Here is a 27325-nt window from a genome sequence, read left to right as displayed (position 1 = left end):
AGTTAAAACATCTGACAACTCGCGTGATCGCGCCCCATCAATTCGTGGTGCACTGAAATTTTTGTAGTGTTTAAATATAAGCAGTGCAATGGATCTTCTTTGTGAGGATTTGAAACGCCCGTTTCCTCACCAAGACAACGCGGAGACTTTTATTGGGTACATATTTCAGTCGTCATACACTTATTTCTGCTAATAACTTCTTAACAAATCGGAGAACAGTTTCCTTATCTGAAACAGGATTGCGATAATGATATTTTATGAATAGCCTTACCGCTGTTCTGCACAAGTTCGTTTTTACGTTTGTGTCGTACATAAACATCTTTTGTTCTAGACCAGTGGTTCTCAACCTTTTTTTTTTTTTTTTTTTGTTCGAGGCAGACTATCCTATGTAGTGAGTTACCGCGGCACATTAACGTACGAGTTGGTAATAATGCGAAAGGAGATTAACGTACGAGTTGGTAACCATGCGAGAGGAGATTAACGTACGAGTTGGCAACAATGCGAGAGGAGATCACCGTACGAGTTGGTAATAATGCGAAAGGAGATTAACGTACGAGTTGGTAACAATGCGAGAGGAGACTAACGTACGAGTTGGTAACAATGCGACAGGAGATTAACGTACGAGTTAGTAAAAATGCGAGAGGAGATTAACATACGAGTTGGCGACAATGCAAGCTTACAGTTTGCTTTCACCAGTTTCATTTGTTTCACAAGTCGTAACGCCATTTTGTCAGTGTTATGGCATATTTTGAGTTTGATTTTTAGTTTCACGCGTGTTATTTGCGTTGTTGTGTTAATTTAACTTCAGTGTGGATAAGTTCTTGATTAAAAGGAGAAAAGTTGAAGATGAGTCAGTGACAATAATTTAACAATAACAAAAGTGAGAACGAACTAATTCAAAGCATAACACATTGTTGTGAAAGCAGAACAGGAGGGCGTAGAACCTACTGAACAGTCCGTAAGTACCAAGATAGTTACCGGTATTTAAACTTTTGATTTACGTTCGTTCAATGAACCTGAAAACCGTCCTGCACTAGAACGTGTCGTGTGTGGAGAAAAACTAAGCAACGATTTCACGGTCTCTAGTAAACTGAAAAGTCATTTGAGTACCAAACATAGTAACTTATCTGGGAAAGATAAGAACTATTTTAGCCGATTGTTGTCATCGGAAAAAGAGCAAGCAAAAGTTATGGTATGGAGAGAAACTATTTCTGAAAAAGCACAAGTGGCCAATTATAAAGTTGCCGAAATACTAGCGAAAAAATTGCAGTCTCGCACTATCGCAAGGGGCGTAATTTTACCTGACTGAAAGGAAATAGTGAAATCGATGTTAGGTGACGGCGCAGAGAAAGAAATATCCTTGGTTCCATTCAAGCGACGATAGAGTATTTTCACTACAGCTCGATGAGTCAACTGATATAATTATGAAATGTCAATTACTGAGTTACATTACATTTGTTGACGAGAATGTACTGAATTACTCTCAAGCCAACCGAGGCAGATGTGTATAATTAATTCCTTATCCAGTATCTTGGAACAAAATTAACTAGGATTAGGACACAAACGAATATAAAAAAACAAGAAGCGCAAGCAACACTTGAACAAGAAATGCGAATGTAGGCCTATTTCTTTTCAATTCCATCACGAATAGAACTTTTGTAAAGAAAAGACAAGTTCAAATTTGTCATTAATAACTCATTACTTTTGTTGTAAGACGTAAGCCAATAAATCCCCTATAAAATAAGTTCAAGGGTATATGTAGGTGAACGATCACAGATATTATTAGAAAATGTAGGATCTAAATTTCTAAAATTTTACAAGAAAATGAACTCACAATTGGACAAATATTACAAGGTACCACAACAATACTTATTATAACTTAAATATCTGATAAAAGTATAAAAAAGATTACTAATAATATTTTTTTAGAATCCACCTTTTACTTTAAGTTGAATTTTCCAAAATTTGAAAATTTTCACACATATTATTTCATAATTTCACAACCATTAGAGATAGAATTATGAAATTTTGTACACTGATTTAACATGCATTTATGCAAAAGGTAGACTACAATAATGCCCATATCCTTGAAAATAGAAAAATTAGGTCACAAAATATTATGTAAATTTTAATATATTTTATATAGGACAGATAAAAAATTAATTGTATTAAAATAAACAACTCTACATGTCTGAGAGTAGTCTACTTTTCAGAAATAAGTGTTTATTACATGAAGGAAAAATATTAAATATGTCAGAGAGACCATAACAAAGCTATAGTTACCAAATTATGTAACTGCAGAATATTTTTGTTTTTTTTTTTTCATACTTTGATAAAACTGGTTTGAAAAATATTATTAGCAACCTTTTTATACTTTTATCAGATATTTAAGTTCTAATAAGTCTCGTTGTGGTACCTTGTAATTTTTGTCCAATTGTGACTTCATTTTCTTATAAAATTTTGGAGACTTAGAGCCTACATTTTGTAATAATATTTGTGGCCGTTAACGTACATATACCCTTAAGTGCTTGAATATTATTCTCTTGTTTTTTTAAATACATATTGAATGAAATTATTTTAATTACTTTTTCCAAAAATATCACAAAGTCTCAGAAGTTACGCGGCACTTCTATATAATCTCGCTGTACAGTAATGTGCCGCGGCACACCCGTTGAGAACCACTGTTCTAGACTATACGTAAGTCATTGCATAATCAATAAGGAACAATAAGAACTTACGCACAATCATAACAATATTAACACAGAATTGAGTAACACGTCAAATCACAAACAAATACTTAACAAAACTGGTTGGCGTGACTCAGCGCCTCTCGGTGTCTATTAGGGTACGTACACGTTGGAGCAACGATAAACGATAAAAGAAACTACCTAGCGACGCTTTGGTATTATCAAAGAATCAAGTGTTCATATCGGAGCAACGAGGACGCGGGAAGCGAACATTTTGATTTATCAGTAAAAGATGTTCTATGCATCCACTTAATTTGCCACCCTCGATGCTAAGTCAGAGTAGGAGTTCGCTTGCATGTCTTGACCTCATGGGGAATAGAGAATGCGAACAAAAGACTGAATTGTTCCTCTTGGAGGCGAGGAAGATTAGGGCTGCAGCTGCCGAAGTATGCGTCGCGAACTGAGGAAGGGATAATAGTATCCACCCAACTGTACACTTTTATGTCTTTTAGGTTAGGATATATTATATAATGTGTTTTATTGTGCCATTTCCATTTTAATATGTGTGTTCTTTTAGAGAGTAGTTGGATGTAATTATAGGTGGGGGGAGAACCTAAAAAGGAGGACTTGTTTTGGGTACAAAGCACGTACGGTCAGAAGACCCGTGCATTGGATTTTAGACAAAATTATGACAATATAAAATTTGTATGTATAATATCTATCTATCTATCTGTCCGCCCGCCCGCCCGCCCATCTATCTATCTATCTATCTATCTATCTATCTATCTATCTATCTATCTATCTATCTATCTATCTATCTATCTATCTATCTATCTATCTATCTATCTATCTATCTATCTATCTATCTATCTATCTATCTATCTATCTATCTATCTATCTATCTATCTATCTATCTATCTATCTATCTATCTATCTATCTATCTATCTATCTATCTATCTATCTATCTATCTATCTATCTATCTATCTATCTATCTATCTATCTATCTATCTATCTATCTATCTATCTATCTATCTATCTATCTATCTATCTATCTATCTATCTATCTATCTATCTATCTATCTATCTATCTATCTATCTATCTATCTATCTATCTATCTATCTATCTATCTATCTATCTATCTATCTATCTATCTATCTATCTATCTATCTATCTATCTATCTATCTATCTATCTATCTATCTATCTATCTATCTATCTATCTATCTATCTATCTATCTATCTATCTATCTATCTATCTATCTATCTATCTATCTATCTATCTATCTATCTATCTATCTATCTATCTATCTATCTATCTATCTATCTATCTATCTATCTATCTATCTATCTATCTATCTATCTATCTATCTATCTATCTATCTATCTATCTATCTATCTATCTATCTATCTATCTATCTATCTATCTATCTATCTATCTATCTATCTATCTATCTATCTATCTATCTATCTATCTATCTATCTATCTATCTATCTATCTATCTATCTATCTATCTATCTATCTATCTATCTATCTATCTATCTATCTATCTATCTATCTATCTATCTATCTATCTATCTATCTATCTATCTATCTATCTATCTATCTATCTATCTATCTATCTATCTATCTATCTATCTATCTATCTATCTATCTATCTATCTATCTATCTATCTATCTATCTATCTATCTATCTATCTATCTATCTATCTATCTATCTATCTATCTATCTATCTATCTATCTATCTATCTATCTATCTATCTATCTATCTATCTATCTATCTATCTATCTATCTATCTATCTATCTATCTATCTATCTATCTATCTGTCTATCTGTCTATCTGTCTATCTGCCTGCCTGCCTGCCTGCCTGCCTGCCTGCCTGCCTGCCTGCCTGCCTGCCTGCCTGCCTGCCTGCCTCTCTATCTATCTATCTATCTATCTATCTATCTATCTATCTATCTATCTATCTATCTATCTATCTATCTATCTATCTATCTATCTATCTATCTATCTATCTATCTATCTATCTATCTATCTATCTATCTATCTATCTATCTATCTATCTATCTATCTATCTATCTATCTATCTATCTATCTATCTATCTATCTATCTATCTATCTATCTATCTATCTATCTATCTATCTATCTATCTATCTATCTATCTATCTATCTATCTATCTATCTATCTATCTATCTATCTATCTATCTATCTATCTATCTATCTATCTATCTATCTATCTATCTATCTATCTATCTATCTATCTATCTATCTATCTATCTATCTATCTATCTATCTATCTATCTATCTATCTATCTATCTATCTATCTATCTATTTATCTATCTGTCTATCTGTCTATCTGTCTATCTGTCTGCCTGCCTGCCTGCCTGCCTGCCTGCCTGCCTGCCTGCCTGCCTGCCTGCCTGCCTGCCTCTCTATCTATCTATCTATCTATCTATCTATCTATCTATCTATCTATCTATCTATCTATCTATCTATCTATCTATCTATCTATCTATCTATCTATCTATCTATCTATCTATCTATCTATCTATCTATCTATCTATCTATCTATCTATCTATCTATCTATCTATCTATCTATCTATCTATCTATCTATCTATCTATCTATCTATCTATCTATCTATCTATCTATCTATCTATCTATCTATCTATCTATCTATCTATCTATCTATCTATCTATCTATCTATCTATCTATCTATCTATCTATCTATCTATCTATCTATCTATCTATCTATCTATCTATCTATCTATCTATCTATCTATCTATCTATCTATCTATCTATCTATCTATCTATCTATCTATCTATCTATCTATCTATCTATCTATCTATCTATCTATCTATCTATCTATCTATCTATCTATCTATCTATCTATCTATCTATCTATCTATCTATCTATCTATCTATCTATCTATCTATCTATCTATCTATCTATCTATCTATCTATCTATCTATCTATCTATCTATCTATCTATCTATCTATCTATCTATCTATCTATCTATCTATCTATCTATCTATCTATCTATCTATCTATCTATCTATCTATCTATCTATCTATCTATCTATCTATCTATCTATCTATCTATCTATCTATCTATCTATCTATCTATCTATCTATCTATCTATCTATCTATCTATCTATCTATCTATCTATCTATCTATCTATCTATCTATCTATCTATCTATCTATCTATCTATCTATCTATCTATCTATCTATCTATCTATCTATCTATCTATCTATCTATCTATCTATCTATCTATCTATCTATCTATCTATCTATCTATCTATCTATCTATCTATCTATCTAATGAAAGAAAATTACAGGAAATATCAGCTGCTAAGTTCAAGGTTAATATGACTTAAATACGTACAAAATTAAATCCGTTTCTCATCCCAAAGATAGTATAAATTCGTTGTGTGTTGTGATTGGTTCTTGTGATCACATAACATATGACCAATAAATACACAACTGATCAATTTGCCAATATCTACAATAATTCATTTAATGTGCCAAAATAATAATAAATCGATTAATATTCGGATATATTGACAATCACCGGTAATTATACAGATTAAGATTATCTTAATCAGAGATCATATGAACGACAAGAGCGAAGAAAATGGAACTTTTCTTTTTCGTCGCTTTTATCGTGTATCTTCGCTTTTATCGTTACTCCAATATGCACACCTCAATAACAATGCATGCTTCAATTCTCTCTGATACAGCATCGCTGCTTCTTTCATTGCTTATCGTCGCTCCAACGTGTACGTACCCTAACACTCCGCGATTACTCCTGAACCCTTATATTTCGAAGCCGCGCTCTGACGGACCCGAACGCTACTCACCGCTTTGTGCGTGCATGTACGGACTAGACATATACAAAAACTTCCAAATGTTGCGGAACAGTTTAAATAAGTAGAAAAAATTCCCATTTGTGTTGCAATTTTTTGTTCTGTTTCATTCTAGACAGAAAGAGAAACTATTAGAAAAGTTATGAACTGTAAAAATTTCAAATGTGGAGAGTAAAAACAGGAATTCAGAAGAAGAATGACAAATGTAACCCTTAACATTGGTTGATTACTACCGGCTCAAAATATATCCGTTTTATGCTTTCAATAGAAATGAATTTCCAATGGAAAGAAACTCATTACTAAGAATCGGATTTTCAAGTTTTTAAGAAACTCATTTTAGGTTATTGGAATAGGTGAAATAGTTTTTTTTGTCCAAAATGTGAAAATGGTCACAAATATTACCTTATTATTAACAATTTACGCTTACAGTCAATTTTAAATAACATAATTTTTCCCTCGGTGGTAAAGATGGAATAATTTCCAATCCACTGTTGTAATAAATGTAATTTCATTTGTTTTGGCATAGCTTAACAAAACACAAAATATAAAAATGTAATGTTATCACCAGAAGTACCAGAATAAGACAGACTGAACAGAGACCTCAGAAAAGTTCACAGCTCGTGTCCGCACACGCAAGATCACAGTCTTCTATGAGGGAACATGGCCAAAAGCTTCACGAATTCCAACAGTGCGACTTTTTCGGAGTTCATTCACCTCAAGAGAAAGTTCAGTCACTTCATACCTTTCTACTGGCATGTCATAACTGCGATCAATAGAAATTCCACAAAAATATATACATTCCCGCTATACAAGTAAAGACGTAATTCCCTGTTAATCATTTTATTCAAAACAACAAAAGACTGAAGGGCTAAAGACCGCAGATAGGGTCGCTTACTCCAGTGCAGAACATAATAAAATTTATAGATGTATTGGAATTTCTAAATAAATTTATGTAAAATGCAGTAAATATAGAAAAGTACATATCGTCCTATTATAGGCATAAGGGCCAATGTAACATTTTTTTCATAAAATGAGTTATGTTGACTATGTGATTCTATACTACATTTTTCATCAACATGCAAAAGAAATGACGTTTTCTCGCAATATTTTGGCCGTAAATGAGAAAATAATGTTGGTTCTTGGGGCCGATGTTAATGAGACATGACCCCAAAAGAGCCGACGTCCTGTCTTTACAGTATATAAGCGATGTTGTTATGATGTCATAAATACTTACTGATTTTTCTTTTCAAATATCACAGAGAGGCAATAAAAACAAAAAATAGCTTCCATAAACACAGTTGTTCCATTATAATGCTGTATTTTGCAAAATTTTTTGTTTCAATTAATTTCTTTAATTTGCGAATGTTTGTTATCCAGGGTGTTTCGCTAATAGAATTGTTGTTACTCTGTCAGTTATCTAATAAATTGCAATATAAATATTATTTATCACCACTGGATGTTTAAAATGTACAACAATAGCAGGTAAGTTGGAATTTCATTCTCTGCTTTATGTTCTAATAATATTATTAAGAAGCTTTGTAAATTGTTACGGTTTAAAAAATGAGGTTAGGGTCGTCGAACGTATAATTTTAGAATAAAGTTTAAGATTTTTCGAACATTATTTTGCGAAAGGTATTAACCCTTTCCAGCCCAATGATTCCATATGGCATCATCCACTTTACCTGCTCTGAGAATGCATGTAAAATGCCAAATGACTCCATATGTTATCATAGCCATATTCTTAGTTATTTTTAAGATAGCTGGCACCCCTGAAATCCCGAAACAAAACACTATCGGGCAGCGTTTCTCCTTCATGTCAAAATTTTTTTTTTTTTATTTTCAATTTAATTTGGGCTGGAAAGGGTTAATATGAACATTTCTGAAGCTAATTTAGACCTTCAATTTGAATTGAGTTAAAACTGTACTTTGAAATATCGTATTATAATTAATTCAATAATTAGGGTAAACGTTAAAATCAAATATGGCGGCGTTTTACCACAAGGGCAAACGTCTCAGTTTTTAGATTAACTTGGCAGTTAAATATAAACTCTTTTATCTATTTTGAAACCATTATAACACCTTAAAATACGAAGTTGTACCAGCATTTTAAGATAGATATTAAATAAATATTATTAAAGTGGTAATTTTTTAAAATTATTTTTTCTCTCGTCTGTAAAATTAACAAATTGTTACGTTGGCCCTTGTGTCTATAATGGAACGATAATAAGTATGTTTCATTTTATTTATTTTTTTGGTTCTTAAGGTTCAATTTCGGTTTTGTTTAAGTTAAAAAGAACTTACATATATGACTCTTATGACCATGATTCGGAAAATTACCTAAGAAATTATTAATAAACATTATATATATATGTATATATATACATAAATAACACAGTTGTATGAACACTTTACAAATGATGATAATTAAGACTGGTAAAATTCATATATGTTTCGGAGGGTGCCCCTCCATCTTCAGTGACAATACTACGACTGCAAAAGGAAAATAAGTATATATAAGGTTCGTGGATAATTATGTTTAAAAAATTAAGTACAAAAATATATGATGTCTGAATATTAATATTTAATTCTTATAAATTTAGAAAAGGTTAAGAGCTTAATGACCAGTGGGTGTTCTATTCAAAAATATAAAAGAATAAAATATATAAAAAGTTAAATAGATAAAACTGGTATTTTTAAAAGAAATTGACATCATAAGAAGTAAGTACTATCTAATAGTAAAAGCATGTATCATGTATTAAAAAGTACAAAGAGTAAATGAAAAAGAAGAATGGACAGAATTATAATCTGGACGCAAGACTCACCGCTGGTTCAGGTGTTCGACCGAGATGTAGTCGTGGTATTGTCACTGAAGATGGAGGGGCATCCTCCGAAACATGTCTGAATTTTACCAATCTTAATTATCATCATTTGTAAAGTGTTCATACAACTGTGTTTATATATATATATATATATATATATATATATATATATATATATATATATATATAGTATGTTTATTATCTAACTCATGAACACTGTTTTAATTGACCTTACATGTGTGAGTTAAAGAAATTATTAGTTTAGAAGTAATGAGAAAATTAAATAAAACCCACAAATCCGGTCCCTACTCATACCTTCTACAGTAGAGTGGATAATCAGAGTAAAAGTTTAAAGTTGGAATCATCTAGATCAGATACGAATATAATTCGCGTCACCATAAGTGTACTGCCCGAAGAATTACCTTAGAAAGATATCCACCATTATTAAAATTTAATAGCCCAACCCTCAGGCTTTTACCAGCGATCTTCGAAAAAAAGACAAGAATGACTAACCACCAAAATATCGACGACGGAAAAATAGCAATGATAAGAGTACAATTTTTCCTCTATTACAAATAAGGTTCTTCATAATATGTGATCGTGTAATCACACTGATACAAAGAAACAGAAATATATCTGTAGCTCTCACATTCAATCAGCCCGTCCACATCTGGACTGTCTTGTTACTTACCGAGGTTGAAGTAAGTCTGGTTAACTACGTCGTACTCCGACCATTCAAGTTCATAGTGCGAGAGGAACGGCTCGCGTTGTGGCACATTAGGATTCCTGCAATGCAAATGTATTGTGACAATGCATAGGTGTGAAGCAGTATTGGCTAGCCTTGTGTACCAAATTGTGGTCAATTCCAAACATGATATATTGATATAACAAGATTGCATTAGACGTCATAATGAACACAAATCTCATAAAGAAAATATACGTATCTAAAAATCAGTCATCAGTTTGTAATTTAGCATTTAATATTGCTAGCTAAGTCTATCTATTTTATCATGATGCTGTACGTAATTTCAATGCAGGTTAAACACTTACCTATCTTCTCTAAAGAATTCATATCCTTCAATTGAAAAAACTACAATAATTGTAATTATCTAGTAATCATCTTATGGCTTCTGAATAGTTTCTGTAATTTAATACATACTTAAAATATAGAATTGCAACTATAATAGATTATCAACTTACCATAGATGAATAGTTTAAGTGTAAAAATCAAAATTATACATCTGCATATCAGAAGTCTTTCTAGTATCTTGAAAAACAGACACTAAGTAAAGAATTTGCTTACATTTATCATCTCACACATTTGAATAATATCTTTAGTTTGGAATATTAATTACGAGTAAACTTCTTTATTGACGATTTACTATGCTTTTATTCAAAGTCATCTCAATTATGAGACCCTGTTGTGGGGGAAACATATCTTGACTGTTAAACTTCTTATTTTGCAGAAGAGGACTGTAAGAATCATTTGTGGAGCTCCTCTAAGATCGCATTGTAAATCACTTTTTATCAAGTTGGGTACACTTACTTTGCAATCGTTATGTTTTGAGCTGCCTCCTTTATAAGAAGAAAAAAGTTTTAAATTCAACAGCAAATTGTTACCTACATAATTATTCCACCCGTAATAGAAATAATACACTCCGGGACAAAAAAAAACGGACACTTCTATATTTGCTTGTATTTTGTTGCCAATTATTTCAAAATGAAACAAAACCCATTTAAACAAAATAATGTTTCATTTAGCACCTTATACGACAACATTTGGAAAAAAATCTCTGATTAGAAAATTTACAAAAAATTACAAAGGGCGTATAACTATGACATCGTTTGGTCTAACTGTTTTTTTCATTTTATGGTGCCTTAAACATTAAAAACTCTTTTATTAACGGGTATTACCCCCTCTGGCTTGAATAACTGCATCCATACGTCTTGGCATGCTCTCAATTTGGTTAGCAATGTCTTCTTGAGGAATAAGTTCCCATTCTTCACCAAGTGCTTGCCTCAACTCTTGTAACGATTCTGGTCTCGGTCGTCTATTCTCAACACTCCGTCCCAGCATGTCGCACACGTGTTCAATTGGGTTCATGTCTGGACTCCTTGCTGGCCATGGAAGAACATGGATTCCCACTTCTTGGAGATAATCTCCGACCGCATGGGCAATATGCGGCCGTGCATTATCATGCATTAAAACAAAATTATCGCCTACAAATTGGCCAAATGGCACAACATGATCAGCCAAACATTCATTTATATACCTATCAGCTATTAGTCTTCCATTTTCAACAAAAACCAACTCTGTACGAGCATCCGTACACACTCCTGCCCAAACCATCACTCCACCACCTCCATACGGCACATTTTCGGAAATGCAACACTGTGAAAATCGTTCTCCCCTCCTTCTTCAAACTATTTCACGTCCATCAGGTGAGCACAGATTGAAACGGGACTCATCAGTGAACAGAACACAGCTCCACTGTCCATTTCTCCAATCCCTGTGATCATTTGCAAAAAGCAGTCGTTCAACTCGATGCATCCTGAGAAGTCTGGGACCAGTTGCAGGTCTACTTGATATCAGTCCACTTGCTTTCAACCTCCTTATAACTGTTTTGGTCGAAATTGGGCGTCCATGCATGTTAACAAATTGCTGGGCTACACTAGTAGCTGGCAGGTTGCGCTCCCTAAGAACTCTCAACACCATATATCTGTCTTCATTTGGATTTGTAGCTCTTGGACGATCCGAATCTGGTCTTCTGGTATACTCTAGGGTCTCTCTATACCGTTTTATGGCATCATGGGCTGTGCTTCTAGCCACATTCATAAGATTTGCAATGTAACGTACACTGCGTCCATCATCGTAAAGGGCTACAGCTCGAGCCACATCTTCAGGTCGCATCTTGTTTTAAGACAAATGTTACAACCCCACTTAAATTCAGAAAATGTAAAAATAAAGAAATAACGAATGATAAGGATAATGAAGCACAAAATGGTTGAGACAAAATTGTTATAGCTGAGACTCCGAAAGCAAAATTGGAATATTTGGTTGTTTATAAAACAAAAAACAATCAACAATGTATACACGTCTCCATAACAACAGATGGCTACCATAATATTATATGAGAAGATAATGTTTTGCAAAATACCAGCAAACATTAAAGTGTCCGGTTTTTTTTTTGTCCCTGAATGTATTTATCCTAATAAGAATAAATTTAGTATTACTCAAAACTGCTTTGATACGGTTGCAATAAGACTTTATAATAGATTACCTTCTAATATAAAGGAATCTTCCTTTCAATTATTTAAAAGGTCGCTCAAGACTAAATTGAAGGCAAATCCTCTTTATGGTCTTGATGAATATTTTAACATTAATTGATAGTATATTTTGTTTTTGACATTGTTATACATTTTTTTAAATATCTCCATAATTAAATACTTATCTAGCTAATAACTAAATTGAACTATCTTCATTATCTCTGAATATATTTTGAGTTTATAAACCGTGTTAATTATTATATTGAATTCTGTAAGCCCGATTCCTACTAACGAAATTGTGAGCACATGAAAGCTTCGATTCTGATGTTTTTCCACTGATTTTAAAGTCTTCTTTCTCAAGATTGTAGGAAAATTAATAAAAAAATAAACAACTTGCATAGGTATTCAGCTACAATTTTGGTAAGAATTTCGGACGAGCACTTCGTTTGTAATCCATTAAATGGTGCTGACTCTGCGGTTCTGAAAGAACGGGTTTTGTTCGTTATATTCTACGGGTTTTAGCTTATAGAACAATATAATGTAATTAATGCATGGGGCCATGCATTAGACAGTTCAGCGGATTCTGTTTATATGAACATTTTAACATATTTCCAATAATTACTATTTTCATTGCCTATATTGTCTGTAATTTCAATTTTTTGCTCACATATTCACAAAACATAAATGGTTAGATATTGACTCTGAACCTTACATTTCGATATCCATAAACGAATGAATGTTTGAATTAGGTGCAACTCTTCCACCATGAAGTAGTCTTGTAGCAGTTCTAGACATATTAATTGCAATTTTAACACTTCAAATCGACAGTTTCGGATTATAAACTTTCTGCAATAAAAAGATCATTTAGGCCTATGTGAGAGAAACTTCTATAACAGGTATGACAGGTTATCTTTATTTTGTATCAATAGGCACTTTGTTAACAATAAAGGTCACACATCAAGGCCTATCAGAAGCAAAGTTTAAAATATATTTTAAAATAGTTAATGCCAGTCTACATATTAAAAAAGTATCTAAGGGCGAAAATTAAATTACATAATACGATAGCCAATATTTAGTCCAACAAAAAAGAAAATTAAAATAATATAACACCAAAATATAAGTCATTTTAAATTGTTTGTATAGGTCATTATCAGCTTGTGAAACAAAATGCATTCGTGCGACGTAGCTCATAGTAAGAACCTTACGGTAAGGGTAAGCGAGTCCAAGCGTAGCGACAGAGCAAAGCTTCTCAGTTCACTTTCCCTTTCCCTTCACGTGCAGGTACGTTTCGCGAGATACCGAATGTCTGCATCAATAGACACATTGGTCAAAATGAAAGTGGCCGACGTCTGAGAGACTAAGTTCTAATCGGGCATTTCCGTGAGAGCTCGGGACAGCCAGGCTTTTTTCAAAAGATTGCGTAAATTCTTCTAGTAGTTATAATGGGGAACACAACTATTAATCACTAAAAAGTTCCGAGAAAATAATTCATATACAAGATTTAAAACAGACAGATCATTCAGAGTGTTTAAACAATGAATATTGTAATACAAACACTATATACTGTATAAGAGGTTCTCAAGTGGAGTACGACCATTGCTCGTTACAATGCCATTCTGACTGCAATAAAACTCTTATGGCCAGTTTTTCCAAGTAATGTTTAGTTTGGCTTAACAAATGTTAAATTAACAGCTGGTTTATTTTTAACGTTTTGTTATGATGATTTCCATTTTTCCAACACAATTTTGTTTAAAATAACCAACACTTAACTTTAACTGTCGTTAATACTATTCTAACTACTCAACAGCAGTTGGTAATGATTTTGCATATGTAAGACAACTTCTTATTGGCTGATATTATTATTTAAATTGTGTACTGTATAAAATCGTAACCTGTTACAGTAGCCATGATTCATACAGTACAGAGAGTTGATAAATGAAAGTTCCATTGACTACTATTGAATAATAATTATTATAAGTATGCTTATATTTTATAATGCTAAATATGAATTACAGTTTAGAAAAATCTCTGCATTATGACCACTAGGTGACAATAATTACACGAATGTGTGTAGTCAACTGTACACAAAACCCCGAAGAGAATTCCGTATCATATAAAATTCTCTAATTCAGGTCCATGTATAAATTATATGCAATTTCGTCCTAAAGAAGCAATTGCTGCTGAAACATTTTATTATTTACTCACTGCGTATTTTGAAGCACTATTGACATCGGCTATAGTTGAAGAGCCAGTGACATAGGATCTAGAGTTAATAGTAGCTGGTGAATTAGAATAAGTGGCCTATTTCTGTTTGTAGGATATTCAAATCTGACTTCAATTTCTTGCCACGTTGAGATCGCACATTTTCTCAATATTAAATGGGTAATAGCTCAGCATCGAAATAAGCGTCAGTATGATAATCAGTTGACTTATAAAGATTATCTTCCCTATATTAATATTCCAAAATATCTTTTAAATTATATATTACCAGTCTTATGGCCGGTTTCACAAAGCTTCATTAAGGTTTTAATGATTCATTAATGTATTTACTGGTTCATTAAATCATTTTTATATCTCACCAAGCATTTTTAGCCTCACGAACCAGTAAAACTATCATTAAATTTAGTGATAGAAATTTCCTTCTTTAAATTTTTAATTATTCATTAGTTGCAATATAAAATGGCGGAACGTTTCGACGCAGAATTGTTATATCTGGAACTGCTCAAAAATTAAGAGTCAGATGGAGATAATGTTAACCATTTAAAAACCGATCATTTTGAAAATTTGAATGACACAAAAATTCACAAAAGATACCGCGTCACGAAGATCGTGGTACCAGTACCGGTACTCAAAATTTTAGAAGAAACTGATCATAGGTTAGAATATCATAAAAACGGCTGAGACAAAGCTGAAACTAGTCAACTAGGTAACATACAACTGAGTTTTATTTTAAGACATGAAAGTGATTATTATAAGTACATACCGGTACCTAAGAAATATTAGTAAATTAATACATAATGTGCATTCAAACATAACAAAACTTAATTGGTATATTAACTTTCATTTATTAGAATTATATTATAGCTAGCGATAAGATATGTTTGCACTGGCTTTAAAACAGAAGCGAAAGAGCTGGATTCTTGGAATTTATAATCGTTTTCTTTCCGATGGAAATTTAATTTTCCAGCAGGATAATCACTCCGCGCACACCGCCATAAACGCTCAAAGACGGTTCACGGAAAAGCATGAAAAAAAGAGGAGGATTGACAAATATCGAGACATCCCACCTCAAAATCCAGATCAGGTCTGGGATCAAGTTCTGGCTACCTGGGAAGATTTCGCTAAGGACCAGAACTGTTTCCGCGATCTGGTGGACTCAATGCCCCGAAAATGCAAGGCAGTGATAGACGCCGGTGGCATGTGAACAATGTATTAGATCCATATGTGTATTTATTTTATTTTTCTTTAATTTGTTTGTTTATCTTAGTTTTATTTCGGGAAGAAAATTGATTTCCCAAGAGTTTTTTAAATTCTCCTAGTGGAGCCAGAGTTGCGAAATAATTCGTTCCACTACACAAAATTAAAAAAATGAAGAAAGGTAACATGTATAAAAATTAGTTACATTAATAAAAAAAATTGTTCTCGTCGAGAATCGAACACGGGCCCCTGGATCGGCAAGCCAACTCGCTACTGACTGCTCCATCGGAGAGTCATAACGCAACTAGCGCGACGAGGGACATATAACTGCTGGGCTTGAAGTCTACGGAGACAGCGCACATAATATAAACGTATTCGTGTAAATATTTTAATGTTCAGTACTAGTTAATGTTTCATTTGGACTGATTTACTGTAGCTTGGTGAAACCGGCCCTTACTCTAAACATTCCTCAAAGAGAAACATAACATGTTATTTTCACAACTTTTGTCTGAACAGCTGTGGTGATATCCGCCATGTTTAACTGTGTGTTAAATGAGTTAACGGCCTGAAATCCTACATTTAAAGTTAACAAACGGTTAAGAACCTGTTAAGCCAAACTGGTGTTGAACAAATAGAAAAACTGTATTTAACAAACTGTTGAAGGTTTAACAATCGTTAAGTGTTCTAACAATACTTGGACAAACCGGCCATTAGTGTAGTTGGTAGAGCGTTAGCTAAGAGTTCGTGAAATTACAAATTCAAATCTTCGTGAAGTTACTAAACTATCTTTTTGTTGCTTTTTAAATGCATCGGTGAAAATATAACAGGTTTTTGTTATTTTTTACCCTTAGAATACTTTTCGCTCTATTATATTTTTCGTGTTGATAGAAACGTTTGACGCTAGATGAAAGTAACATCGAAGACCACAATTAGGGGCTTCCATATTAAAATACTGTGTTAATTATTTTATTAATCCCTGCTGCTTTGCACTCTATTGCCTAAGTAACATTCAGTAAATATGTTGACGGTATAATAATGGGTAATAATTAATTTGCAAGTTGTGCTACAGTGAATATGATTATTATACTAATCTAAATCCGTGATCATAAGGGCCTAAACGTAGTAATTGTAAACAAGAAGAAAACCATAATTCTAATGACAAAATATATTCTGATTTCCTGGAATTATAACCACAAATTTTCACCAATTTTATGATTATCTGTAACATTAATTAACATAAGCAAAATTATTTGATTATGTTACACTAAAAGGTGTTGAGAAAAATAAAAGAAATCACAAAACAAAAAATTCACTACGGACATTCGATCTCGAACTGTCTGCATAGAAGTTAAGTAGCTTAACTACTGCTCCACGCCAAGCATACTGTGGAGGTATTAAAATGCTATGTTAATTATTTTACTGATCCCTGCTGCTTTACAGTATTGTCTAAGGAACATTCAGTAAATATGTTGACTGTTAAATAATTGGCAATAATTAATTTGCAACTTGTGCTACAGGATATATGATTATTATAGGCTACTAATCTAAATCCGTGATCATCAAAGCCTAAACGTAGTAATTGTAAAAAATAAGAAAAACCATAATTCTGATAACAAAGTACATCCTGATTTCCTGGAGTTTATAACCAAAAATTTTCACCAATTTTGTTATTATCTGTAAGTAACATGATTTAACAATAAAACATTTTCTACGGATATTCGAATTATGATGTGTAGGTAGCCCAAATCAGAGCCTTGTAGTATGGAGTTAACTAAAGCGCACGGAGGTGTACGGTAGTGAACTGCGCGCTCACCCGAAGGGGCTTACAAAATGTTCATTGCTCAAGAGACCGGCCACTTTCATTTTGACCAAGTGTACACATGGTGACTTACCGGAAGCTAAGCTTAAAATGAATTTTAAAATAGTCAGGAAGGGCATTAATAAATAAGGTATTTTAGTTTTCAGTCTTTAGTATTTATTGCTACATACAATACAAAATACATATTATGGATGTAGCGCACGCACATCCTTTGAGCAAGCTCGTGTCCGAGGGCAGTTTCTATTTTGTACTAAATGGAACACAACAAAAATTCAATAAAACTACAAAACCCAATACAATTCTTACAAAACAAATATGATTACGAAAATGTAAGTGAAAATAACAAGTTTCTTACATTGTGTCACATTTATAACTACTAGATATGCTTACTGCAGGCATACATCGGATACGCAACCAATTATACCGTAATACAATAATTCCGAGAAATCTTCGAGATAGTATATTTTTACTTAGAATGCACGTCAGTGTAGGATGACTAAACTATCCGTAAAATACTGTGATAATAGATGACAATGTTTGCGATCAATCTCAGACACTACATTTCGCAGCTGAGTAAACATCGGGACATTTCACGTCATGCTGTAACAACGGCGTAGTTCACTTCGTAAATCAAAGGGTTAACGAAGAACTAAGATAATTAATGTTATTTGATAAGTACTTCATGCTAAATATATGGTCCTATAACAGTGCTATGACATTTGCCTCATTCTCAGCATGCCGAATTCAGATTCAAGTTAATGGTTCACAGTATTTCAAAATTCAAGGCCAGATTGTGCGCTACATATGGGATTTACTTCCAATAGGTAATACTACACCAAAACATGATGAACATGATATTTTCACTTTATCTGTGGTAAGCAAAGGAAGATATATATTTCTTTTTAATTTCTTAATATTGTTATGATTTACTGAAATATACCTTCACTGTAGTGTACGATAATTCATATTCCAATATTCAGGGCCCTAAACATATAAGACATTTTCGTATTACAATGTGCTATGTAACTAAAAATGAATTTATGTAATGTTACAGAATTGGGTTCTACCTGATCGAATTACTACACCGAAAAAGAAATATAGAAGAAAGGCATTAGATATACCATGTCAGTGTATAACATTGCAGCTTCAGTTGCAGAAACCACTAGTTGAGAATAATAATTACAATTATTTTCTCGCCACCACGTATAGAATCTGAAGTTTAAAAGTTAGAAAGAATTAATAGATCTGCAATTGCAGGCTACTGTCTTATCATGTTTGTAAACATAACAAAAATGCTCAAATTTTCATCAAATTTTATTTGAAAATTAGAAAATATGCTTGTAAGTTTCCCGCGTACGTTTTCATTAAACTTTAAAAAATTGTAATCGTGATGCAATAATGTACCTACACAAAACTTTCGTACATATTACAAGAGCGTGTGCTTATTTTGAATTTTTTTCAAACTAATATTTATATTATGTGAAACGTCAATGTAGAGCGAAATTCGAATGCAAAGAATAATCGAAGTCTGGAACAAACTAGTCAGTGAAGAAGTTCGGAAATACAGAGAGCGTACCGTATGACAGGAAATGTATCTTGGGTAAGGAGAGGTCAGATAGAACACAAGAAATCTTTTAGAGCGTCACTTACGGTTTGACACAGATACCGAAAAGAGTCGATAAAACCTATAGATAACAGCTCAACTTGTCAGAATTAACAACATTAATATGATTCGAAAAGGTTGAAATTATATCAGTAAAAAAACTCTAATGTAGCACGCCCTTCATGCAGCCGATAAAGCTAGGAGAGTTGATTTCTGCATTGGACTTAAGATATTTGTGATGTCCAGTTCTGAGGCATTTCAGAATATGTTATTAAGTGAATATATTATTATTAATATGTTATTATTTCATTTCGCTGGATATGCAAACAGGTAGAATTTGGATCTTTGGGTCAGTAAAAACCTGATTTCCTTAATGCATATCCCTAAAAAGCGATGTTCAGTATCAGCATATTATAATAATTAAGTATTTCTACATCAGTATTTTGAGATGCAGTGGATACCGTCAGTTACAGTCATTCCTGCGAATTAGAATGTATTCCTTTTCTCCAAAGATTCGGTTATTTCAGATAAAATTTTTCAACACAGATCTCGGCTTAATACTGGAAATTCAATCCTGCATATCGTCGGCTTACAAGCAAAACACATTAAGTAAAAACTATTCCTCAGAAAAAAGGCGTTTTAAAATATCTTAAGAAAACTGAATCCCCAAAATATTATTATTACTAAGTTGTGTTTTATGTGTATTTACTTTTCCAAAAAATCTAAATTTACACATATACATTATGTACATTATATACGTCTTTTTCTCAGAAGTAGTATTTTTGACTCGATGTGTTTTGCTTTTAAACCAACAATATTTTCAAGGACTAATTTTAAAGCTGAAAACTGAAATTTCGAGAGTAGTGATCCACATCTTTTGTTAACGATTTGGAGGAGTTTAGAATCTGTTGTAGATTATCTTGATGTCAATGGAACATAATAATATATACACTTTTTTTACGGTTTTCAGAAGTTTGCAGATGACGTGCACATAGCAAATTTGTTGTTATGCAGTTGTCAAATAAAATGAAATGAAACCTAGAGCTTTATTTTGAAAATTATGTTTATTGCAGGACGTTAAAATATAGAACTGTAATGGTTATGTTCATCATATTCTCGTTAGTTCAAAAGCAGATTTAAATAAATAATTTGATGTGTAATATATTGTAGGCCATCAAATGTGCCATCACTAAGAGGAAGAGCAAGAATTTAAAGAAAATAACTAGGAATTGGGAAATAAAAGTTAATTATATGCAAAAGTAGAAGCCTTCATATCCAGTCATCCTCTAGTTGATTTCGCCTGTAATGGAGTTGATTTTACCTTTATGTATTACTGCATTAATGATGATAAATATTATCGTAATGAAGTAAATAATTATAGACAGTCAAATAGTCATTTTTCGCGTTCTCGGACAGGATTATCATGGTACATTGGGATCCAAACTCATTAATTGAAGTATTGTTCAAATGTATGCTCCTAAGCTGATAAACATGAAGATGAAGTAAAAAGCTTTTACAGATTTCACGAGATTTTGAGGTTAACAAATAAATGTAATATAAATTATAGTACTTGGTGATTTCAGTTTCAAAGTAGACCGACGAACGACGCGAAATAGTGCAGAGGTGTACGGACCTGGCAAGAAAACGATCGTCGTGAACGATTAATAAAGTTTTTTTGAGAAGAACAATAAAATTATTTATTACAATATTTGGTGTAAGCTGCCATAAATCGTTTATAGTGCAAACCCGGGTAATTTCGCAACACGTACAATTTCACAGTGATTCTTATACTTAACATTGCGTAGCTGGCCGATTAAATTTGATGCTGTAAAAAATCCAGTACATGGCAGCACTATCTAGATCCGTCTGCACTACAAGTAGCGGCTCTGTCGAGCTTGAACAGAACTGAAAACTGATTTTACCATTCTGTTGTCAGATTCTGTGAGAAGAGAGTGTTTGTGAAACGTTGCGGAAGTTTTGTTTGAATTATTTTCATAATTGAAGAAATGTAAGTATTTCATTACAGTAATTATATTCTTGAAAGTGTGGAAAGTGAAAAATATCAAACAAGTGTTGGCTGAGAGATGTGCTTTTGCCGGTGAAGCTTTTCTTATTCAGTTCTGTTAAAATGGCTTTAGATGTGACTGCAGCAGTGAAAGGAAGGAAGTAGGCCTATTAGATATGAAAGTATTATTATCGCTGTTTAATGATAATTATCTTCACAGAATATTGTACGAAATGGAAATATAAAAATTGGAGATTTATCCTTCGAAGAGGTGGAAAAATTAAAATATCTTGGAGCAACAGTAACAAATATAAATGACACTCGGGAGGAAGTTGAACGCAGAATAAATATGGGAAATGCGTGTTATTATTCGGTTGAGAAGCTCTTATCATCCAGTCTGCTGTCCAAAAATGTGAAAGTTAGAATTTATAAAACAGTTATATTACCGGTTCTTCTGTATGGTTGTGAAACTTGGATTCTCACTCTGAGAGAGGAACATAGGTTAAGGGTGTTTGAGAATAAAGTGCTTAGGAAAATATTTGGGGCTAAGAGGGATGAAGTTACAGGAGAATGGAGAAAGTTACACAACACAGAACTGCACGCATTGTATTCTTCACCTGACATAATTAGGAACATTAAATCCAGACGTTTGAGATGGGCAGGGCATGTAGCACGTATGGGCGAATCCAGAAATGCATATAGAGTGTTAGTTGGGAGACCGGAGGGAAAAAGACCTTTAGGGAGGCCGAGACGTAGATGGGAGGATAATATTAAAATGGATTTGAGGGAGGTGGGGTATGATGATAGAGACTGGATTAATCTTGCACAGGATAGGGACCGATGGCGGGCTTATGTGAGGGCGGCAATGAACCTTCGGGTTCTTGAAAAGCCATTTGTAAGTAAGTAAGTAAATTTATTGATAGCGATTAATTACAATCAGTGCTGAGTAATTTTCATGGAACATGCCTTTCTCCGATCTTGGGAAAGCAACATTCCAAACTGCAACATTGTTATGTTTTTTTAAGTTGTTTAATCCACGAATGACAGGCATTTCCTATGAAAAAGGCTTAGGTTTTGCCACTGAGTTTTGGGTGACAATTCTTGAAATCATAAAATTAAGTTTTGCCTGCCTTCTGTTTCTTTTTCGTACTCCATTGTGATATCAGTATAATATTTTTTAATGTACAAATGACATTTAATGCGCCCCTTTACCAAAACCTCTTGTCCTTACAGAACTTTCTTAATCGTGTAAAACGGCAACTCAGTCTTGTAAAATGGACACTACATTGCCATATTACAAGCATGTGCATATCGATGTAGTTAACGGTCTGCAGGACTAATGGCACTACGGACAGGAATTTCGACAAAAGTCAAGTGAACACAAAGAAGCAGGCTACCATCACAGTACATCGACATGGACAGACGAATATCACGTATAGTTGAAGAATACCCGCGGTACAAGGCAGAAGGCACCGTCATCCGGTACTTGAGACCTGTAGGCCACAACCTAGCAGGACAATTTTGAAGCCAAATTTACATATACATAGCAATTCACACACTTAGTGGAATTTACAATTACTAATCTCTGTATCCATTCGCACAATATAGAGCTTCTGGAAGTCATGGCTTTATCTTTGTATCTCAGCGTGGCAAATTGTCTATCTGTGGTAAATTGGTTTTTTGTGGCGCATTGCCTATTTGTGGCGAATTTTCTATCTGTGGCGAAATGTCCCCATTACCAATTTTCTGTGGCCAATTGTCCGGAACCGCACAGTAAACTGTATTTGAGGAAAAACATAGCTCTTAAAGTGAATAAATATAATATGTATACATCATTTTTTACTCGCTTCCAAGTGCAAGAGGCATTAAAAATACCTTCATTTCCTAAAATATTCGCTACACACTCGAATCATAGCTTATACACAAACACAACAGATAACACTTTTCTGTCAGAGCGCTCTCACGTTTGTCAGACGAAATACCAAGACACTACAATTCAAAATTAAATTTCTGGCCATTTTTAAAGACTTGTCGTATTACAGAGTTTGAACATACTGTGATGACATTTCCTATAATTAAAAATATTATTTGTTCATTTATTTATTTCATTTATTTTACTGGTACTGGCAGAATTAAGACCGTAAGAACTTCTCTTCCATTCAGTGAGCATGAAAATACATAGCAAATATAAACAACATCGATACAGAAATCAATGAAATAATAATAATAATAATAATAATAATAATAATAATAATAATAATAATAACAGAAAAGCAGGCAAATTGATTTATAACTAAAATATTTAGACTGCTAAATTTTAATAAAACTCAGTACAATACATGACATGGGCTGCCGGATAGCTCAGTTGGTAGAGCAGCTGGCTACGGACTGGAAGGTCCGGGGTTCGATCCCAGGTGGTGACAGGATTTTTTCTCGTTGCCAAACTTTCAGAACGGTTCACTCAGCCTCCTATAAAATTGAGTACCGGATCTTTCCCGGGGGTAAAAGGCGGTCAGAGCGTGGTGCCGACCACACCACCTCATTCTAGTGCCGAGGTCATGGAAAGCATGGGGCTCTACCTCCATGCCCCCCAAGTGCCTTCATGGCATGTTACGGGGATACCTTTACCTTTTACCTTTTACAATACATGACATAACATGCCGAGTTGAACAAGCTAGAGTAGCATTTTGTACAATTACGACCACTTCTCACTCACAAGTTCTCAACTCCATCATTAAGAGTCGTTACATCTCGTCAGTTTTACTCAGATGCATAAGAAAAGTCAACATTATGTGGCGAACATTAAATATTTGAGATATTTATATAGAAGAATATTAAGAATCCCGTCAAAAGTACACGTTTATGAAGAAAGCCTACGGAAAATGGGTACAGAACATCATTTCTTTTCATATATGAACACAGAAAAATAGCGTAATTAAGTCACATACCTCAAAATAAAAAAAAAAATATTTCCTCATCTCATAAAAGGTAAAACTGAGAGAAAAAGAGAACTGTGCCAGCAGCAGATGTTTTGACTGTGCACTACAGGTTTCTTTCCGATCTCTGATAACGAATTTGAATGACATCATGTGCGTCAGGAGTCACACGACAGCTGAACTGTGGCGCGAGATGACAGACCAGTAGTGAGTGATTTGATAAACAGAGTGTACGGCGACTCACAGCAGAAATTCACAAGAAAATCGAGCCTTTTTGCGAGGGGTACATTACGACCCTTTCCAATACCAACTACAGTTTAGCGAGAATAAAAGAAGCCTGCAATAAACTAGGTTTAGTTATTTCCAAGAAAGGCATCTTCTGTATACTTAAGACTGGTAAAGCTCGAATGGAATTAATTTGTATCATCACAAGGAGTGTGACAACTTGTGACGCGGGCTGGATTTGCTTGCTTTTTTTCACTCTGGAATTAATGCCATCCGAGTTTTGCCAGTCTTATTAGGTACACACAAGATGCCTTTCTTGGAAATAACGAAACCACGTTTTTTGCAGGTTCCTATGATTTTCACGTAACTGTACTTGGCATCGGAAAGAGTTGTTATGTACTCCTCCCAAAAAAGCTTGATTTTCTTGGGCATTGCCGCTGTGATACACCATGCACTCTGATTATGAAATCACTAACTACTGGTCTGTTACATCTCGCAGCAATTCAGGTGTTGGTGTGATTCCTGACGCACATGACATTCAAATTCGTTATCAGAGATCGGAAACAACCCTGTACACAGCGATGAACAGACAAATACGATGGATCTATTCCGAATATTTCAACCAGCACGATCGCCAACATTCGTTAATGAATAACGCATTAGGAGAAGAAGTGAAAGCAGAAGAAACTGGTGAAGAGGGCGTGAGTTCTTAGTGATGAGTTAAAGAACCTACGATATAATATAACTTTAATGAACATTATCATAGTTTAACAGGTTTTTAATTTCATCAGAATACTAATATAGCACACAAACACTCTCAGCAAACTCCATGAGTCTGTTTTGGTCTCTTTCAGAGTACCGCTTGCAGAACAGAGGCAAACGGTAGTAGGGAGACAATGTGCTACTGCTTAAGTATGCAAGTGGTAACACATTGCTAAGTTAGCATTCATAGATGTTTCCTAGGTCTGAGGAAGACAGAGAGAAATTTGACATGTCCCTCCATTGCCTATGGGAATTGCTAAATTCGTGGTCCCTCAAACCTTGCCATTTCTATCTATTAAGCTCCCCCTGTTCCCTTTGTATGACCCGCAATCTGACAGTCACATGCCATCCATCATTAAGTGTAGGCATGGTCTGAATTCAGACTCGGTCTGAACAGTAGGCTTGTGGGTTTAATAACCGGCATCGAAGGGAAATGAAAACATTTAATTTCGCGACGCAAAGTCTTTTTTTTTTCAGTGAAGCTTATTCTCAAAATCTACAGTTAAATAACTTATATAATTTTTAGATAATCATCATCCTTATCATCAACCAAAGATCTATTGGCTTGTTCCGTCTTTCAAGTTTATATCCTCCATGCATCTTGTTCTTGGTCTATCTACATTTCTGTGTACTCTTGGTTTATAGTGTAGTATTTTTTTTAGGTAACCGGTCATCATTCATTCTTTTTATATGATGGTATCAAATATGTTTTTGTTGCTGTATTTTTCAGTCAAATTAAAAATATTTATTTGTTGTCGGATATTTTCGTCCTTTTGATGATCTAAAAGATTGAGACCAGCAACACTTCGATTGAATTACATTTTACTGGTTTTAATTTTCTTTTTAGTTGCTCCATAAGTTAATAGTGAGACGATTCACTTGTTATAAAATTTTAGTTGTGTTGAATGTTATGTTTTATTTCTTAAGGCCCTTAGTTTTGTCCCACACACCTGTTGAAATTTACTCATTTCATTTATGACTTCTTGTTCTTTTAAGTGTAATATATTGCAGCCTAAATAGTTAAATGAGTACTTGATTTATGATTTCACGACTTAAAATTATTTTACATATTCTGTGGTTAATTCCTTTAAAAGCCATTGTTTCTGTTTCATAATTTGAATCTTGAAGGTCATCTTTTTCCATTACTAATTGTAGTTGATAAGCTGTCATCTATAAGTCATCCCTTGATTAAGCCATTTAGATCTGATCGTCAGCAAAAAGCATGCTCTTCAGTAATATCGTGTCTATATTTATGCCCATTGTTACTTTAATTTGTAATTCTTCTGGGGATTTATATAATATACTAGCTGAAAGCTCCCGGCGTTGCCCGGGTTTTCTTTTCTGCTTCTATTTTTTAATTAAACTGGTTATTAAATTTTCGGAAATCTCGGAAACCTAACTAAACACAACCAAAACGAATTGTCTTTAATAAGCTTTCCTCGCCCATAAAGATGAATCTTTACTTAACGTCACTTACATGAATTAATGAACTCCTTAGCCAAATGCCTGCCAGGGTTAATTCAATTTAAAACAGTTATAAATCAAGCACCGAAAAGAAAACATATCATGTGCCTGACGTTAAACTGTTGTTATAAATTAATTAATTAATTAATGTATTTATTTATTTAATTATTTACTTATTTATTTATTTATTTATTTATTTATTTATTTATTTATTTATTTATTTATTTATTTATTCTGGTGTAGTTAAGGTCATTAGGCCTTCTCTTCCACAGCGCCAGAAATACAAATAAAGTAATAGAAAAATCAAATTATAAACAAAGTAAAACCCAAAGAAAATATAATTCCTTCTCCTCTTTCTGATCAGTTTCAGCATCGAATCAATATACAGTATAAAAATATATATATATATATATATATATATATATATATATATATAATT

The 27325-nt window shown here is 33.3% G+C and overlaps 1 protein-coding gene across 1 annotated transcript in view; it reads right to left on the bottom strand.

Annotated features, from left to right (window-relative positions):
• Nucleotides 1-27325, bottom strand: part of LOC138713609 (uncharacterized) — a 625997-nt gene that overhangs the window by 8547 nt on the left and 590125 nt on the right. Inside the window, exon 8 of the mRNA XM_069845830.1 lies at nucleotides 10080-10174. Within this exon, the coding sequence (XP_069701931.1) occupies nucleotides 10080-10174 (95 nt within the window). The remainder of the gene's footprint in view (nucleotides 1-10079; nucleotides 10175-27325) is intronic.

The sequence above is a fragment of the Periplaneta americana genome, chromosome 14 (assembly GCF_040183065.1).
Source record: "Periplaneta americana isolate PAMFEO1 chromosome 14, P.americana_PAMFEO1_priV1, whole genome shotgun sequence".
Taxonomy (NCBI): domain Eukaryota; kingdom Metazoa; phylum Arthropoda; class Insecta; order Blattodea; family Blattidae; genus Periplaneta; species Periplaneta americana.
This window is presented reverse-complemented; position numbering and strand designations above follow the sequence as displayed.